The sequence below is a fragment of the Melozone crissalis genome, unplaced genomic scaffold (assembly GCF_028551555.1).
Source record: "Melozone crissalis strain CALT ecotype California unplaced genomic scaffold, PUWL_Pcris_2 ptg000005l_1, whole genome shotgun sequence".
In the NCBI taxonomy this organism is placed as follows: Eukaryota; Metazoa; Chordata; class Aves; order Passeriformes; family Passerellidae; genus Melozone; species Melozone crissalis.
Genome location: NW_026535783.1, coordinates 58,293,295 through 58,313,152, shown reverse-complemented (window position 1 = coordinate 58,313,152; position 19,858 = coordinate 58,293,295). Strand labels below are relative to the sequence as shown.

At 37.3% G+C, this 19,858-nt stretch overlaps 2 protein-coding genes across 4 annotated transcripts in view; one reads left to right on the top strand and one right to left on the bottom strand.

Moving 5' to 3' along the window:
• MTREX (Mtr4 exosome RNA helicase) overlaps positions 1-15,855 on the top strand; it is a 41,813-nt gene extending 25,958 nt beyond the window's left edge. The window contains exons 17-27 of one of the 2 annotated variants that reach the window (XR_008483305.1): positions 1,336-1,508; positions 1,792-1,860; positions 5,980-6,108; positions 7,100-7,210; positions 7,502-7,690; positions 8,753-8,916; positions 10,245-10,350; positions 11,553-11,609; positions 12,015-12,177; positions 14,278-14,422; positions 15,348-15,428. Coding sequence is in view for 1 of the 2 variants with exons in the window: in XM_054282221.1 (XP_054138196.1) it covers positions 1,336-1,508; positions 1,792-1,860; positions 5,980-6,108; positions 7,100-7,210; positions 7,502-7,690; positions 8,753-8,916; positions 10,245-10,350; positions 11,553-11,609; positions 12,015-12,177; positions 15,348-15,452; positions 15,768-15,820 (1,319 nt within the window). In the remaining variant the exon portion in view is untranslated. Of the gene's footprint in view, positions 1-1,335; positions 1,509-1,791; positions 1,861-5,979; positions 6,109-7,099; positions 7,211-7,501; positions 7,691-8,752; positions 8,917-10,244; positions 10,351-11,552; positions 11,610-12,014; positions 12,178-14,277; positions 14,423-15,347; positions 15,453-15,767 lie in introns of those variants that run through there. The other variant, XM_054282221.1, reaches the window with a different exon arrangement.
• Positions 15,856-15,884: 29 nt separating this feature from the next.
• PLPP1 (phospholipid phosphatase 1) overlaps positions 15,885-19,858 on the bottom strand; it is a 61,606-nt gene continuing 57,632 nt past the window's right edge. For both annotated transcript variants that reach the window (XM_054282238.1, XM_054282249.1), the window contains exons 5-6: positions 18,373-18,549; positions 15,885-16,336 (exon numbers count right to left, since the gene is read on the bottom strand). In XM_054282238.1, coding sequence (XP_054138213.1) covers positions 16,211-16,336; positions 18,373-18,549 — 303 coding nt within the window. In that variant the 3' untranslated portion in view covers positions 15,885-16,210. The remainder of the gene's footprint in view (positions 16,337-18,372; positions 18,550-19,858) is intronic.

Sequence of the window (19,858 nt, the reverse complement as noted above, 5' to 3'; positions counted from 1 at the left end):
TCCATCAGTTTATGAAGAGAGCTTTCCTCTGTGAGTCATACAAGAATGATTGTCACATCACTAAATTATAGGGTGGGATGAAGGAAGAACAATTTAAAACTTCCCATGGCTCATTCGAGATGCAGGGAAAAAAAATCTTATGGAAGAAAATCTTTCACCTTTTCGTATCTCAGTACAAGCTGTAAAAAGAACTTAAGTGCACTGCATTTAAGAGTAGTATAGGTGAGAAATACTTAATTATAATACAGAGAAAAATTCCGAGAGATCTGGGACTTTTAATTGCACTCCACTGAGTAAGTACATGTTGACCAGAGGGAGGGTTTCAGTTATCTTTCTGTTAGTTTGCAGGTGTAGTAGTAGTTAAATATAGTATCTATTTCCCTCTTCCAGTTGGCATGTCTGGATCTTTATTCTGTCATTCCAGCATTGATGTTTAAATAGAAGAATGGAGCTGAAGAACATTTTTCATAGTTCTTGGACAGTTTCAGTTTAGGCACCATACTGGGCATTAGAATTTTGTAATCCCTTCAGCTGCAATTAAAAACACAAAGGAGAGAATTGGCTACTTAGGCTAAGGAAGAAAATATGCCATGAGTATGAATGGATGGCTTATTTCTTTTAAAAATTGGTAGGTGAAAATAAGGAGCACTTCCCCGAGTTGTCTCTCAAGTCCCAGTGAAGTGGGACTTCCAGGCCACTTACAAGCCTTCAAAAACAGCATGAAGAGGATGAGTTGGTAGAGAGGAAAAAAAGATTTTTTTATAGTCTGTTCTTAGTTTTTGTTTGCTGGTGATAATACCAGAATAAGAGAATGAATCATAATGTTTACAATAAAAACTGATTTGCTTAAATAAGGCATAAAAATGTTGGAGGAAGAAAATACTGATTTTCAACTGATAAATCAGAGCCTAAAACAAGTTAGGAGGACCATCTTCTAACAGCTTTCCTCTTGTTGAAACATATCTTTTTAGGAGATATGTTTGAGCAATCTTATTTTTGTAGGAGGAGATAAAAAGCAGTGGTAGATCTTTCTACAAAATCATTGCAAGTTTTAATGTGGCTTCTGTGCAAACCTAGATCAGTTATCCCTGGATAATTGGGTGCCAGCCTTTTCCAGTTTCTCAAGCTTGTTTATTTTAAGAAAATAACACTGGTATTTAATTCAGTGGACAAATTTACAGATTTCTAGCTTTCCAGAGAATGGATTATCGTAAGTAAAAAATTAGTACTAGAAGTGGTCACAAAATATTAATCATGGAGATCTGAAAGTGAAACACTGATTCCTTAATCTGTGTGCAGCTATTGATTTTCATGACATTTTCCTTTTCATTATAGGAGTCAATAATCTGGAAGCACAGTACAACAAAATTGTAATTCCCAATGAAGAAAATGTGGTGATATACTACAGAATCCGCCAGCAGCTTGCAAAACTGGGTAAAGATATTGAAGAGTATATTCACAAACCAAAGTACTGCTTGCCCTTTCTACAGCCAGGAAGACTAGTAAAGGTAATTTGATTTTTCTTTTGTTTTGTTTTTCATTTCTACCTATTTGTGAAATCTGCAAGGTTCATTTATGTCTGCTAGTTTACCTACATATGTCATACTTATGCAAGCACCAATTTTGACTTGAGTTTCTTTGCTAAGCATTCAGTAATGCATTAAAATAAATACTGTTTTCATGATTATTAGTAGTCCAGGACTGCTATTGTAAATACCAAAAATATAAAATGTTGTGCTTGCCAGGATGTTGTTATATATGTTACGTTATAATATCTTGTAATATTTCCAGGTGAAGAATGAAGGTGATGACTACGGATGGGGAGTGGTTGTTAATTTCTCTAAGAAATCAAATGTTAAGGTAAAATACACATTCTCTCCATTACCAAAATATATACCTGACTGTTTTTTCTGAAAATAAGATAAAACTCCTATTTATTTATACTTCTCAAAGGCAAAAAAATTTCCTTTTACCCCAAATTTACAAAAAGCTCTGAACTTCCTGAAGTGAAAGTGTAAAGAAATGAAGCTGTAGAGGATGAAGGAAACTCCAAGTCTGGTGTTCAGTTTTTAACTTTTAATATATTTGTGGAAGAAATGCTTGCTTGTACATACCACTGAAAACGTTTCAAACTAAGTTGTTTCCGAAATGTTGCCAGTGCTAATTTAAGCTGTTCATGAGAAAGATACTTTAATGTTTTCTCTCAGAAAATCTACAGAAGCCCTAAGAGAAGGCTGAGAACAGTGGGAGACTGACATTTAGCTCTATGAAGAAGGTTATCTTAAACTGGCAAACTTTGCTTTGAGTCCTAATTAGGACATGAAACAGGGAATAGCTTGTCCTCTGAGACGTTGCCATAAAGCTGGAAAATTAAAATACAAAGAGAGCAAAACAATAGAAATGGATCTGAGGACATTTGGAAGAAAAGACAGGGCAGTGATGCAATAGAAGCCAGACTTCCAGGAATGCATTTTCATAGTTGGTCTCTGTGTAACCCTTAGATGATATGTTGGTCTCCCTTTCAAAAATGTTTTGACCAGCTACTCAGCTCTGTAAATGAAAACCTAAGTTACAACCATATTCTTCTGTGATAGCATTTTGGCTGTAATTTTAGCAGAGCATTGGCCTTATTTGCTAGATCTAAATGCAAAGTTGTATCTGTTAAATTCTGGTGGTGCCTCTTCATTGTGGCACCTTTTGGTGCTTTTCTAACATATATTCACTAAAGAGGAAATGAGAAAAATGTGTTCATACAGAACTTATTAGAAGAGATTCTGTATTGTTTTCCATCTTCCTTTTGAAAATCATATTTCTTTCTTTTTTCAAGTTGAAAAACTGGGCTGTTACTGCTCTTGCTTAAATCTTTGGTTGTGGATTGCTTTTCACATAGAGACGCACAGCAATAAACCAGATTGTCCCCTAGTCCCAGCTTTCTCTGTGAAATTGCCAACTTCTGTGTCACTTGGAGGCACTTCTTCTATCTGTGTCATATTTTATTCACATATATATTTGCCTTCCCTATCTGGCCTGTCTCACTGTTATATAAACCTTTGGGCTTGAATATTAGCTTTGAAATTATGGACTGTTTTGCAAGAGATGGATGTGACTCCAGCAGCTCTTTTTTCATTAAGTTGTTCTAGCAGCTGGATTGAATTTTTCCTTCTGAGTGTGTGGATGGAAAGAATGACAATAGGTGCTGGGAATTAAGGAACAAATTTAAAGCTATGTAACTTCTAAAGTCAGTATGAAAGACTAGTTTCTGTGAGCAGAGGCAAAACAAATTACTTAAAGAAGTTATTGTTTACCCATTTTAGTGTCTGTTCAATGCATTTTTGTCCTGAGACACAGATGTCATTCCCCTTTACTAATTAAAGTATACAAGTATACTTATTTAGTACCAGAAAGATATTACTTATGCTGTATCTTTAGACCTTCATCTGCTTCTAAGAGCAGTTCTTTGGGTTTACTTTTAGGAATTATGTTGAATTCAGACTGTATCACTAGTTCAGTTGCAAAATTTTCTTTGCTATATCATAGTTCCTAAATCCTTTTTTAAGTGAGAAATCTGTACAATTAATAATGAATTTCAGGTTAAAGTATGTCTGTATTTCACATAATACTCCTTCTTCTTTGCACTGTGAAAGCAAATGCATGAGCTATGTCAATTATGTTTATTATTAATTATGTGTAGCTGCTTTTCCAATATGATTAGAAAAATCAGTGTTCCATGAAACTCTCAATACAAACAGCACTTTCCTGTTTACTGTTGTTCGGAATAGAATTTGTCTCAAGCAGAAATGCTTGCTATATATCCTGCGTTATAGTAGGCAGCACAATAACTATGTCCTTTGGAATTTATAAAACCCCATAAAAGTTTTTGAGTGAGAAATTTTATTTCCACTGGATTGTGTCACCAGTGAGCTTATGCTACTGTTGTGCTCTTGATGGTATTATTTCATCGCTGATTCTAGACATGAAATTTTTGTCTCTTAACAATTATTGATAGCAAAATTTGAGATGCTGCAGTTCTATCTTCCCTGTTTAGATTATTATAATCCTTTTATATTTATAATGTTTACTACATAAACATCTCTTTTAGTGCTGTGTCATGGTCATTGAATTTTCCGTAAGTTTGATATTACTTACCTGGGACTCTGAATTTGTTATTTGTTCTATCCTTCTTGGTTCTGGGGCACAATCATCCTTCTTATTTTGTTTTGTTTTCAAACACTTGAAGTAAGAGCTGTTTCAGGGCAAATCTAAAATCCTAAGAATTCAAATAATTCTTCAGTACTCTGCTCAAAAGGGCTTAATTTTGTTCTGTGAATTGATGCAGCATGAATTAAAGAATCATTTGAACTTGATATTACAGAGAAGTCTGTGGCTAACAATTGTTTTAAAGGTTCTAGTCTCCTCTTCTTCTTGCATATAGAAATGTCCATTGCTGTTCTAGGGTGTAGTGGTTTTTAGTACCTATACTGTTGTAAGAAATGCATGGAAGGAAACAGTACACGTTAAGAAAAGCAGTTGTAGATTGACTCACATCTAGGCAGCATTTTCTCAAGGATGTTGGTGTATATAAACTTAAGGAGAATAGTATTTGCAGCAGATGTTTATGATTTTTATACTCCTGCTTTACTAGTAAGTTTACAGTACAATCACAGGTAAAAATATTTTTTCCTCTCTTTTTAGACATTTTCTAGACATCTCTAATTCTGGTATTTTCTGTAGCACATTTGTGCAGCTATGAGTGAGCTTCATTCAAGTCAGCAGTACCTTTCCTGGCTTTGTCTGGATACTGATCTGGTAGATGTGGGTGTTTTAAAATTGTAATTTAGAGGGTGGCAGTGGTTTGGATCTCCTACATTGCTGTGAGTGCTTTCTGCAAATGTAGGATATAACTCAGAGGAACAGTTTCTTCCTCAGGAAATAATTGGCATTTCTTGAAGAAATAATTTAGCTTGTACAACAGGATAACTCTGTTTTTCTCCTTAGTTTATGATGGCACTTTCTTGTAGCACTTCTGAGAATATCTTAAAAATGCTAGCTGGCATGCAGTGAAATAAAATAGTATGTTGTAGATTTGTAATGAATAATATTGCCCAGTAAAAGTGAACTGAGTTAAGATGGGATTTTGAAAATAATGTTTTCTTTTCCTCTTGTATTTGGAAGCAAAAAGCTTACACATGGTACTTTAAAAGGTGATGTCTGCCTTTTGTGTTAGACCTATAACTTACTTCTGTTTGAAGTCCTAAAAATACTTGCTCATAGTAGGAGTGTATTTGAGCAGCCCTACTGCATGTTGATCCAAATAACTATTGCCAGTCTTTTTTAAAGCGGTGTGTAAAAAAGGTTATGGCCTTGTGAACAGTAGTCTTTAATCACCACATCTACATGTTTGTGTTCCTTAAATGAATGTCAGATGTTATGGATACAGTTTGGGTTGTGTAAAGATGCACCCTGCAAGACGCTGCTTTCTGTTTGCCACAGACACAAGCTGTTATGTTTGAAAGATTTTTCTGCGGTCTTTGTTGTGCATGAAAACTTCAACCTGCAAACCTGCAAATGAAAGAGATCCCCCAAATTTTGGTGGGTTTTTTCAAATGCAAAATTCAGTACTGCTAGCATGATGCAAATATGCATTACAGTTTTAAAGCATACTGACTTACTTCAAATGAGCTACATACAGGAGAAAATGCAGATGCAGCTGAAACTTCAATCAGACTTTAAGCTACTCTGGCAGTATGGAGGAGGGCAATTTTTTCAAGTGTGTTTTTCTGTGGGGGGATCTTCCAATCAGTTTACCAGAGTGTGGGTTTTGAGAATGACTGAGAATGAGCAACACTGAGCTGATACTCTGTAAGAGACATAGCTAATTTTGTACCTTTAATGTTGGAGAAATCATGTGTTTTTCATTCATTCCTGTTTGTATTTTAAAATAACTGCTACAGACCTGCTCTTTTTTTGTACCCTCAACAGCCAAATTCTGGTGAATTGGACCCATTGTATGTAGTCGAAGTGCTCCTGCACTGCAGCAAAGACAGTTTGAAAAATTCTGCTACTGAGTCTGCAAAGCCAGCCAGACCTGATGAGAGAGGAGAGATGCAGGTTTGTTACATGTTTTTATTCTCAGTAGTTCCTTATAAACTTTCCCAAATCTTCATTTCCAAACCATTTGCACACTGGTAAAAGAGGGTCTGATGCATTTAAGGAAGATAAAGAATCTGTACACCTAACTCTGCCTTCTTAATAAATTAAAGTAATCCATTTTTAGTAGTACTATTTGACAGATGCTTTTTTTTTAGCAATATCTTGTCTCTGGAACAGAATTCCTTTTTATTTATGAGAATTATTAGGACTGGAAAAGATTTTCGAGATCATTTAGTCCAACCCTTGAACGCCATCTTATCACTTACATTATAGCACAATGTGCCACATCCAGTTGTTTCTTGAACCCTTCCAGGGAAGGTGACTCCACCACCTCTCTGGACAGCTTTGCAAAACTCTCATTCTAAAAATAAATTGATTTTTTTTTTAAAGTGAAAATATTTGCACTATTTAAAATTTTCAAATTGAAACCCTTGATATTTCAAATATCAAGACAAACAGTTACACTGCCTTGTAATTTGTCTGCAGGTTTGTTCTCAGAAACTCCATTTAAACCTTGGAGTTTAATACAGTAGTGATTCTTCATGGTGTCATGATGGTTTTCATACTTAGGAAGATGTATTTTCTGTCTTGATGTTCTCTGCTGGTAGCATTCTTAGTTAAGTATATGACAATAATTGGTCTGGTTTGGATCAGAAGAGGTATTCCAATAAGTAAGATGCAAGGTAATAGAAAAGCTGCTGTTTTGTTTTCAGTTGTAGTCTTTCTCCACATGTAACTGCATTCAGAATTTTCCCATTTGGACAATTACTTTTCTTCTTTGTGAATACTTTAGGTTATTGGTCGCATTTTCCTGCTTTCTGATATTCCTTTACCCGCTACTGTGTTCTTGAGCACTGTCTTCCTTTTCCCTTGAAAAGGTTTTGCCATGGACCAATAATAAGAGGTATGTGTTTTACTGATTTATGAGTTACTACACTCTCTTTGATAGGTTGTTCCTGTTTTGGTGCATCTTGTCTCAGCTATCAGCAGTATCCGCCTCTACATACCAAAAGACCTGAGGCCTATTGATAACAGGCAAAGTGTGTTAAAATCTGTACTGGTAAGTTCCACTAGACTGTGTAAGTACTCTGCTCTGCTTAGTGAGGTACTCTTAAACCCAAGGCAACTTGTAAAGAAATTTGTGTAAAGTTTCTGTCACACCCTTATTCTTTAAAGGCGTTGGCAGCCACAATGTCAATTGTTTTTCCTTGTCAAGTAATTTTAAACAGATTTTGAAAACTCTTGAAACATCACATAACTTTAACATCACAGCCTCCTGTGTCTCTATAGTTATTCCAGCTTATTTTACTGTTACTTATCTTCCAAAAAAAAAACTTTTTCATCATTTTAGGAGGTACAGAGACGTTTTCCTGATGGAGTACCCTTACTAGATCCTATTGATGACATGGGCATCAAGGACCAAGGGTTGAAAAAAGTAATCCAAAAAATAGAGGCATTTGAGCATAGGATGTATTCACATCCTCTTCACAACGATCCAAACTTGGAAACCATATACAAACTTTGTGAAAAAAAAGCACAGGTAAAGATACAAACCAAATTACTTTGTGTTTAGTTACAGAGGGGGAGGGAGGTTGTCTTTCTACTTCCTTTTATTTTTATTTGCAAAGCCCAAATCAACTCTTTTAAATTTACTGAATCTCACTAACAAAATGGCTGAGTTGGTAGTATGCCCTTCCTTGGTACAAATGTACGTCTGAAAAGAAAGCTTCAGAGGAAATTTTCAAGAATTAGAAGGTTACAGGGGTCTTTTTCACTGATTAGACGTAGCACAATGCTGTGTAGGAAAAGTCTTCATAGATAATTTTGATTGATATTTTTAATACATTTGTGCAAACCTAAGTTGAATTGATGGGGATTATTAGCTTGAGTAGCGCACCAGAGAAATCATTGTGCTGCTGCTTCCTGAGCTGACTCTCAGCCTGGAAGCAATTACTTGTTTTGTATAGAGTTGTACTGTCTTAGGCTGAAATCAGTTATGCATAAAACCAGCTCTCATATTTTTCTGCTGCTTGGGAAAACAGGTTCTCCAGGAGCCACTTCACAGAAGTGAGGTGGTTCTGGAATGGGCAGCACAGAGTTGCCTGTGGTAAGACCTGATTGACTGAGCAGCTTCTTGTGAAGGTGTCTGCTGTAAGGATGTAGATGGTGACTGTGATGAACTGCAAGCCACTGGAGAAGTTCTAATAGCAGAAAATTATGCCTTTGGCTTACATTTCATTGAATAATTGGTTAGCTGAGACTTAGTATAGGTCTTAGAAGATGAGTGCTCACTTCTCAACAGAGAATTTTTTTGTCATTTAGTGTGGACTGATTTGGTTTGTTTCCCACTGTGGGTAAAAATAGCTTAACTTCCCAGGCTTACCAGAGATTTCAGTAGGTAAATGGAGCTGACTTTTTTACTATTATTATAAAATCAGTTTTAAACCTTCCTCTTAGAATTCTTAGGCAAGTCAACTCGTGAAATAGTATGTTCATATACCATTGTTCTGAGGCATTTATGTAAATTAAACAATGTCTTTAAAACAGTTGCGTCTGTTAAACCAGCAAGGTGTAATTCCTCTTCTTCTGACCCCCCACCCAGATTGCTATGGATATTAAAGTAGCAAAGCGAGAATTGAAGAAAGCCAGAACTGTCCTGCAAATGGATGAACTCAAATGCCGCAAGCGTGTTTTGAGAAGACTGGGGTTTGCCACGTCTTCAGATGTTATTGAGATGAAAGGACGGGTTGCTTGTGAAATCAGCAGGTAACTGGCTTCTGTGCAAGCTGTTCATTGTCGTGTATATACACACTATTGTCCTTGCTAAAATTAGTACATTATGTTTATATTTTAAAGTTTTGAGAAAACTAGAAAAGGATTCTTTAGAGACTCTGTTCTGTGTAATAAAGGTAATATGCTGATTCAAGCAGCATAAGTAAAGTAGCAACTTAAGGACAAAATACAATAGGTTTTAAAATTAAAATGTAGACATGAAAATGGCAAAACAATAGGCTTTTTGTGCCTGACTTGCTTAATAGCATGTGTTTTCACGTAATGTTGTACATTGCATGAGGGGAAGGTCTTGATTTCTGTGGTTGACATTGGACCAGGATTGTTGGTACAATCACTCAGAAATGAGTGTAGCAATGATTGTCAGCAGTTACCAAGTCACGGACAGGTTTGCAATAGAACGAAATTGCTTCCATAGGAATCTGTGAAGTGATGCATTTTACTGTAATACATTTATCAGGTACATATATATTGAAAAAGGTGAAAAAAATCATGAATCAGACTTTAATATCTTACAGTGTAACTCAGATTTTGACAGGATTTTGTATTTTTAAAAGTCACAGTGACTGCTGTACTCCTTGTCTTACAGGTAAGTTTATTTGATAGCTAATTGTCTTGCAAAATCTGATACCAAGTAGGGAAGCTGAATCTGAGTTTTATCTACTTCCTGACTGTCTGGAACGGTTTGAGTTACGCATCTCTCTTTTTAAAAAATCATACGTTTTTTTTCTCCCATCCTATGCATTTTTTTGATTACCCCAAAAATAGAGGCGTTTTATGCAAATAAGTATGTTTGGAGTTTGTATCTGCATCATGTAGTTACTTTTATAATTCATGATTAAGTCTTTATTCCTCAAGTAAGTTGAAGCAAGTTTGTTCCTTTCTTCAGTATTTTGGAAATATCCAATTGAATTTTTTCTAAGCAGCAACAGTACTAGTTTTAGTCCTTTTCTGAAGTTACCTAACTCCCTGGTTCTTTCTGATCTCTTGATATTCTGTCTGAGAGAAACTGACTAACTCAGCTATTCATACTAACTCATATGATCTGTCAGGAGTTTTATTGTAGTCCAGTAAGTGCTTTTAGTTTATTTGAAATACTGTTGCAGTCTCTTAATCATTAGCATTCTCCTTAAGAGGCTAGTACACTTGTCTGTGTGTATGTGTATTTTGTGTTCTGACAGTAAAATTAAGATGCTGGTTTTTTAATCCATATCCAGTTGCTTCAGAAAACAGATTATTAGTTCTTCATTTAAAAATTACATATCAGTAAGTCCTTCCCCTAAGGTTCATTCTTTTTGTTTTAGTGCTGATGAACTACTCCTGACGGAAATGATGTTCAATGGTCTCTTCAATGATTTGTCTGCAGAGCAGGCAACTGCACTACTCAGCTGTTTCGTGTTTCAAGAGAATGTGAGTTACTTCTTCAGTTCAAGAACTCTAGACATTCCTGTCTTCTAACAATACTGTTTTTAATTCAGTTGCAGAAATTGGTCATAATAGTATGAGCCATTGCACATTTTTGATTGCTTCCTAAGATGTTTGACATGAACTCCTGTTGAACTTGGCGAAAACATTTCAGCTTCAATGCTAAAGTCTCTTTCCTCAAGAGACACTCCAAAGGTTGTGTTAAATTGCAGTCTTCCTCCTGCAATGAAGCAGTATCATTAGATTGTCAGCATGTGCTGCTATTAATACACACATACCCCTCCATATAACTGAAAATGTAGAATGATCATCTCAGGAAGATGCTCAGCAATAACTGCACCCTGCACTCTAGGATGAGCATATATTTAATCCTCAGTCATGTCTGTGTTACGTTACATGGTCAGTACCCTTGACTATTGATTGAAATGGCAGTACCATATGGAATTGATGCCCAGAAGGCTGTTAAAATCAGACCATATGTTTTTAAAAGCATGGGCATTTAATACCAGATGTTACTGCTTTCCACCTGCAAGCCGTATAAAAGGGTAGTATCACCCCAGAAAATTAGTAAAAATAAACTTCCATATGAAACACTTTTGCAAGCAGGTAGCAAGATGTAACACTCAGGGTGATTCTAAATATGGAAAAACCAGTGGCAGCAGATGCTAATGCATTCAGTTTGTTTTTAGAAGGGAAACCAAGGTAAGCCATTGTTAATTAGAATATTGGGATTCACTCAACAATAGTACTTGAGTCTAAACAGCTAGGGCATAATGATAATCCTGTATTTTGAAAAGCCATATTTTCATATATTGCCACTGATGCTTAAGTTATTAAAAACATTTTGTATTCTTAAAAGCTTGTAATTGTCGAAGTAGTTAATAGCAGTTCATTTGTCAGTTGAAAACTATGATACAGCGAAATAGAGGGAATTTTGGAAGTATCCAGAAAGCAGGTGCCGCATAATGTTGGTATACTGTACAGAAAGATTTTGTTTTCTGGTCTAGTTTGAGGAACAAACATTCGGGGAATTCAGTAATTTAATATTTGGCACTCAATATGTTTGAGAATTTATTGGAATAATGTAGAGTGGCAGTATGATGCATTGAACTTCTGCTTTTACATTTAATTTGGTATAGAGCAAATGTATGGGAGCACTTGAGATTGTTTATTATTTTCTTTTTCAGTCCAGTGAAATGCCCAAACTGACTGAACAGTTGGCAGGACCACTTCGGCAAATGCAGGTAATTAGAAATCTGAGCTCAAGGTTAATGTTAACACAAGCAAAGCTCATAAGTAATGTATAATAAGTGTGAAGACCTAATTTTGCACCATCAGTGAATTCAGCTGGCACTGCATGTGATTTTGCAATGTGTAATTAATAATACGTTATATGGTGTGCAAGAAATCTTTATGCTAATTTAGAACATGCCTCTAAAAGTTTTATAAGCTTGCTTGCTGCACTGTAGATTCTTAGTGTAGGCAGACTTCATGTAAAGAGTGGTTTACTTTCTGATTATGAGTAATTTCACACTAAAAAGAAAACTTCATCCTGTAATGCAGTACCTAATAATGTGCATGTCTTTTTGTCACTTAAATTCTTAACTCTGGTTAAGTATAATATAAATACAAAATATTTTATTTTAAAGGAGTGTGCAAAAAGAATCGCCAAAGTGTCAGCAGAAGCAAAACTGGAAACTGATGAAGAAAATTACTTGAATTCTTTCAGACCCAACCTAATGGATGTTGTGTATACATGGGCAAATGGAGCTAACTTTGCTCACATCTGCAAAATGACAGATGTCTTTGAAGGTACGCTAATCAATTGTTCTTTAGAAGGTATGAGTTGATAATTCCACAACAGGGAGTGGTAATACTGAATAACCTTATTGTAAACTCAGATGTATTCAAGCATCTGTATGGCTAAAATCAAGTGGGGAAAAGTTCTTTACTATATATTTAAATTTATACTTACACACTGATGATTATTTAGAATCTAGATTCCCTTTTTAAAGGGATATCTCTGTATTCTAAAAACTTTCTATAAAACTCAGAAATTCTAAGCATTACAACAAAAGGTAATGCTTACTTTTTCTAGTTAAAGGGAAAAACAACATGTTCCAAATGCTTGTCATCAGGAAGTACAGGTCTTGCATTTGTCCTCATTATAGTTAAGTTTTTTTTTCTTTGGTATAACCAGTTCTTCCTGCTGACTTAATGATAACAGAAGTGAAAAGTGCCAAGAACCAAGTCTCTCTTTTGAATAGTTTTGCACAGAAGTGCAATGGAGATAGTTGCAAAGCCTAGATATAACGTGTCAGGTGGATTAATTTGGTTCCTAGAGGTTGTCAAACAAGAACAGTCAACACTGAAGGTCAGGCCAGAATGAAAAACCAGCCTGTTGGAAGTTGTGAAGAGCAGGGTGGATGCACCACTCTTAGGAGTCTTCCTTTTTGAAGTTGTGTCACTGTTGCCTCCCTCAAATGCTGTTTTCTTCTTCGCAAAGGTTTGCAGATTCCCTTATAACAAGGGAATTCATGCACATAATTAATGCATGTAATCCAATGCATAGACCCAGGAATTTTCTGAAGAAAGTTGCTTTTGAGCAGTACAAATCCTGGCAGTCTTTGCTTCTGCAATCAGTAGATTCCTCCTATTTCAATGAGTATCTGAGCCTTCCGTTTGCTATGGAAGCACCCTGAGTATGTGGAACATTGAAGCAGCTGGCTTATGTTTTACATTGACACTTTAATGTTCAGAATACACTGGGCAGTAACATTTTCCATTTACCATATTTGTACTAAGACAGTCAGCTTTGTTCTACTCAATAGTGCCAGCTTCCTCAAAATGAGATCTAGTGGCCTGTTTTGAGGTCATGTCTTTTAACAGGGGTTAATGCATGATTCTTCCCTTAACTTTCAGTAGGCTGGTTTTCTGTGCTTTCTGTCCCTATCCAAAATGAAGGGAAGCACTTCAGGCATCCATTGTTGGTTATGTGTGCCTTAAATGGATTGTGTTCCTAAATCCCAGAGTAGTTTTCCTTGGTTATCCAAGCAACTGCAGTGATTTAAAAGAAAATCAGAATACAAAATAAGCCTAAGTGTTCCAAGAACAAGTGTGTTTGCCACAAAGTGGAGTAGCCTTGATTTGCCTATGAAAATACCTTGTCTTTAAGCTGAAATATGTGGTGGGGAGAAATAAGAGCAGCTTTTAAAAGCCATTAGGGAAAAACGCTAAACAGAGTTAAATGTCTTATGTGTTAACTGCAGACCAGCTCCTGCTTTATGGAAGCATAAACAATAATAATTCATTTTAAAATTGCAGTTTTCTTGAACATAAAACTATGTGTGCAGCAAGCCCAGCTACGGTGCCTGTAACGAGTGCTCCCTGGAACGGCTGTCGCGGTTGGCCTTGTAAATGGAGACAAGCAGGATCTTTGACAGCTGAGCCAGGGCTGCCCAGTGCAGCACTGCCATGCTCGGGGCAGCTGCCCTCAGGGCGCTTGTGTTGGTGTGTGCTCTGTGCTCAGTAGCCTGTGGGTGGGCTTTTCCATCTCCTATCATTGCAACAGGTTTTACAAACTGCTGCTCTTACACAAACTGTTCTCATTGTAGAAACTGTCATGGCCTAGTGAGCCCCTATGAATGCTTTTTAGAAGAGAAGCATTAACTTTATCACGTCCCACTTTCCCAGGAGCTATGAACAATGCTCTTTTCATACTGTTTTTTTTTCCCCAAATATTATATCTTAAGGGGTAGTAAAAAGGTTGTAGAAACCAAACCCCCTCCAGTGAGCAGAGACTCAGATCTTCCCCTAGATTTGGTTGCTCAGAGCCCCATCCAACATGACCTTGAATGTTTACATGTATTGAAAGGTCACAATAAGGTCTCCCTGGAGCCTTCTCTTCTCTAGGCTGAACAACCCCAACTCTCTCAGCCTGTCCTCAAAGGAGACCTGTTCCATCTCTGATCATCCTGGTGGCCCTCCTCTGGACTCGCTCCAACAGGTTGATGTCCTTCCTGTGCTGGGGACCCCAGAGCTGGATGCAGCACTGCAGGTGGGGTCTCATGAGAGCAGAGAGGCAGAATCACCTCTCTTGCCCCGCTGGCCACACTGCTTTGGATATAATTGGCTTTCTGGGCTGCAGGTGCACATTGCTGGGTCATATAGCCTGTCATCCAGCAGCACCCCCAAGTCCCTCTCAGCAGGGCTGCTCTCAAGCCCTTCATCCCATATTTACCCATTAACAGTTATTTTGCCTACAGTAATTTTGACTGTCGGAGATGCTGCTGGAGGAGATCAGGACCAAACAGGATGCTGTTTGCTTGTGGCCAGAAGAGCAGAAGCATTTAGAGTTGTTTTGTGAAATTTGTAGCAGTGACTTGGGCTGAGCTGTGAGGAAAGTTCAAAAAGGGGATAAATGCATAATAAATCACAAGTGGGTATTGGTTGCAGTGTAGGAGCTGTGGCAAGATGCTTATGTGTGTCATTATAACCATGCAATGGCTTGGTGGAGTGGTCCATGGACTCTTGAGTAGCTCAGGATTGGTAAGATAGATCACTTACTGTTTTATTACTGCCTTTGCCAAGAAAAGAACTAAGGCTTATAAAAAACAATCCCAAAATAAACCTGTGGTAGTTCTTGAAGCAGCTAAGTTGTGAATCTCCTACTGGTCTATGCTTTTTGAGGAAGTCTTAACAAGTTATTGAAAGAAAAAGTCGGCTAGGAATTACTCAACAGCCCAGAAAGTAGTGTGATTAAATATTAGTTAGAGAATGTAAAGACAGTAGAAAGGACAAGCATTTGGAAACAGCTTCAAGCAAATGCCTCACAAAGACATTTACTGTGCAAACAGAAACTAAGTTTAAGATATTTGGCTTCTAGATAAATTGAACAGAGTTGTAGAAGGAACAATTACTTTGAGCAATTCAGGACCAGTTACATGATGTGGCACAATGTTGTCCCTTGCTCTTTCATACAGGTAGCATAATTCGTTGCATGAGGCGGCTAGAAGAACTGCTTCGGCAGATGTGCCAGGCTGCAAAAGCCATTGGGAACACAGAACTGGAAAATAAGTTTGCAGAGGGTATGTACTTCACTTTCACAGTACATTAAGCAATTTTAGAAGGAAAAGTGATGGGGCAAGGGGCTGCACAGATTGTGAGGACTGAAGGTGAATAGTTTTGAAATGCGAACTTCTCATGTTGACATCGTGGTAAACAGCACCATTGCTGTTGTATTGCCAGATAACATCTTTATTGCAAAGTTTGATTTAAAGGGTGGCTAAGAATGGATGTACAGTGACTTCCATTTAATAACCTGTAACATGCTTATAACTGTACTTTAGTGGTTGTTACAGTTAAGACTCTTCAATATTAATATTTTTTTTCCTTCTTAATAGGGATTACAAAAATCAAGAGAGATATTGTGTTTGCTGCAAGCCTTTACCTGTAACAGCAGATGTCTTCCAGAAACTATACTGACATGATGGAACAAATTCATCAGTGTCACATGTGGCTTCCATATCAAGTAATTCCTTTTAATGGTGTTTACTTAAACCACAGTTGATTCAACAAGGCATGTACAAACAGCAGTGTATGTAATATAACTTGTTACAGTTTTCAATAAAAATTTACAATTATAATAGCTTTCTTTTAAGCAAGAGCTTGAACCAACAGAAATTTAAAGTTTAGATGTACAATAACTGTGGTAGATGTTACTATATACAGGTAAAGTGAGCATCCAAGAGCAGCAGCAGTCCCTTAAAGGCAATTACTTATATTACAGAGTTAGACTTGTGAAATTGTTTTCATTCAGAGCAATATAGTTGATATGGGTCATTCTTCATGGTTGATGATTGCTGCCAAAGTGATTTCCATTTGTTGGAGTCTCATGTAGGGTTGTATGGGAATCTTCTTTTGGTTGAAATGTACATCCTCTCACTTTGAAGAAGTCTGACACATAGACAACCTAAGTGAACAAATTAGTGTTAAGCGTTAATCAGTGTTAAATTATTCCTGCACTCACAAGTCTTTGAAACAAGGTTCTGCAGCAGGCAAATTCTATGATTGGAACTAATAAAAATTTTAATCAGTTAAAAACATTTTATGGCAGGGAAGTCTTGTACAAGATTCAGACATCTGTTCTTTCAATAGCTTTTTCACCTTGCCATTGACCATTTAGTCACTGATGGTTTAAGCCAAATTCAAGGCTTGTGCTAACTGACTGCCTTACCAGGCACTGCTTCATTACAACAGCCATAGTTTGAACAGCTCTAAATGAAGGAGCAAAATGTGCTTTTGGAGGGCCCACAATGCAAGTTTAGTTAAATTTTTTTTCTGTAATTTAGGTGGAAAAGAACAGGAGACATGGTGCTTTAGCTGGACCCAGCATCTGTAAGGCCAGCTCTACCTATGTAGTTCCTTCCTGCAGTCTTTTAAACATACCACCTCACTTCTTCACAGCTAGGAGACATCTCCCTCACTACAAGACAGGTGGTTGATCCAGTTCTGCAGCTTGCTGTCTTCCACTACTCATTTCACCAAGTCCCATAGCAGATGTGCTGGGCACAGTGCTACCTGGAGTGCAATAAGTGAGAGCCTCACATGATCCTTTCCCTTACTGTATTGTGTCTTCCCCTCCCACTGCAACCCCGAGAACTGCAGAACACTTGAATGTCCATGGCAGAAGAAACAATCTCCCACCACGCTGGCAGCTGGCTGATGATCCAGCACACTGCTTTAGCCACAGACCAGGGGAGTTTCAGCTTCCACTTAATGCCAGATTCCCTCAGTTCAATTTAGTGATGATCTGTTTGTAGTTGCTGTGCTGCTATGCTCTAACCTCAGCTTGCTGGTTTTGGAGAGGAACTCATCGGTTCTTTCAGATAAGAGTCTGAGGGTGGTGGTTGGTGCTAGTGTATATTTTTTAAAATAATTTCCTGACCTTTCAACTCTACTCTCTGTAATGCTACTTTCTACTCTTTCTTGTATTACCAAGCACCTTCTGAATCATCCAACATCCTTGACTAAACTTGTTTTCCTAATAAAAGTGTCCTCACCTCTTTGATGTTTCTTACTCTCTGAACTGTTTCTTAGAAAAAGGGGTAGGATTATGCCAACATGTTGCCATTTAGTAACAGCTAATGCAGCCTGTATGATTTCCCAGAGCTGCTCCAAGATTTGATTATTGATTGCAACTAGTAGACAGCTGTCTTGAGCCCTTCTGACCTGAGAAAGCTGACAAAGCATTTATTTTGGAGGTTGTTCTTCCCAGCTGAGCCTCAGTTCTTGATAACTGAATCTGTCAGTAAGACCTCAATTCCCATTGATCCAAAATTATGTATGGATGAATTAGCCATTGCATTCTGGTGATACCCAGTATAATTGTTGTCACTCAGACAACCAGGCCTGCTGTGACAAGTTTAGGCAAGTGTCTGTTTCCTGGGATAACTTTATACTCATCAGTACAGCTGAGCTTCACATGTTTGTTCCTTGTTGTGAACACATTTTTAGTACTAGGAATGCACACAAGAAATGGTGCAGAAGGGCTTTAGTTTCCCATCAGACTGAAAAAACACTGTGTAAGGTGGCAAAGGCAGACACTTTGGTGCTGTACTCATTCAAGGCCTTTTCCCCCGTTTACTGTATAAAACTTACTTTATATTATGTTCTCTGCTGTTGTACTTGGGATTTCAAATGTGGCTAGAAGCAAAACGCTTGATTTATATAGAGAGGCCTTGGTTTGCAGTTACCATTTCCATCTTAGTTATTTGAAAAGCTCTTGAGCAGAGGCTATGTCATATTGTCCAATGGCTAAAACTACCATTTATCTCACTCCCCAAAGTACTACTGCTGCAACCAGTTCAAGGAGTTGTTTCCCTGTTTCAGCAATTTCTGAAGCGTTAGAAATACAGGTTTGCTTTCCTGTGAACACAGCCTGCAATTCTAAGGTGCTGTTCATAAAAACAGCATTCACACCCACCCACCCCCTCAGGAATTACTTACAATGAGCACAGCTACTACTGCACCCTGGATAAGTCCTGTTAAAACATCACTCCAGTGATGCTTGTAGTCAGAAACACGTGAGAGACCCACGTAGATAGATGCAGCAATAAGACCAAACTGTAAAGTAGGACGTACAAGTCTTGCCCAGTCTCCTTTCATTCTTGCCTGAAGATAAAGCTGAAAGAAAAAGAGAAATTAGTTACAAAATGCAGAAAGCACAGATGCAGTAAAATTGTGTTGGGTCTTTTCAAAGAGTTAATTGAAATTTTACTGAAGTAATATTCACAGCTGTTCTAGGTGCTATAGTTGTACTTTTAAGGCTGCCAAGGCAGGGTTTGATAGTTTTGGACTTTAATTTATATATAAAACCATCATATTGTTCCATTTGTACCAATATGACAAATGAGTATTTTCAGGATAAAGGTGCTGGTAATACTAGAGCCACTTAAGGCTTAAAAAGAATCCAGTGGAAGTCAAACCAGTATTTTACTCCTGCATGAACTACATGTAAGCCTTATACACAAAATAGTTTACATTTACTATTCATAGAGCTGACAAGTTTTTAAACTTCATTCTCAGTTCCAGTCACCTTTAGTATTATCAGCTTTTAGCATAGCATTATAGCTGTAGCTAAGTATCAGAACTAACTTGATGTAATGATGGCATTTCTCCGTTGTCACTGGTATATTTCACTGAGCTGTGTTCCTCACCCTTTTCAGCTGCCTATTAACCATTCTACCACTCTGGTGGATATTTCAAGTTCCCATGTATTTTCCCTCCCCTCAGGTCTGCTTTTGTTGTGTATATCTGTGGTTTTGATGTATTATCTAAATTTTGCAGTATTATTTCCTATCTAATCTAATCCAAGACCCCAGCTCTGTTTCTTCTGTGGTCTGTCTAGGATCTGTCTGTCTACATCTGTCTAGCTCTCTAGTTTCTCCAAATACATTCTGTAAACATAATTGAATTTATTCTGAAACTTAATCCTATCACCAAAGAAAGCACCATAGTTACTGCATTCACCGACAAAACAATACATTCGGAAGTTATATTTAACATTTCAAGTATATCTTCACAGAGACACTTAGAAACTTCAGGCCAAGAACAAAACCTCAGCTGACAGTCTTGAGTAATGTAGAAACCAACACACAAGCATCAGGCACCAAGGCAGCACTGGTGCCTGACGGTAAAACCCTCCACTGCCAACTTCAAAAGCCATGGCTAACCTTGAGAAGCAGTACATTTACCATGTAAATACAGGCACAGAGAAGACACTGTAGATGCAGAGGTGATACTTTCCAAAGTTAAACATTTGGGGAATGTTTCTTTTAGTAACTTACATCATAATTTTGGCATGCTGACATTTTCAGCTATAAATGGAGCATCAAAAACATCAACCCTATCCATAAACAGTTTTCTTTAATAGCAAGGTCAGGGTAGAATCAGCCTCTAAAGAAGCTACATCTAAGACTAAACTGAAATAAAT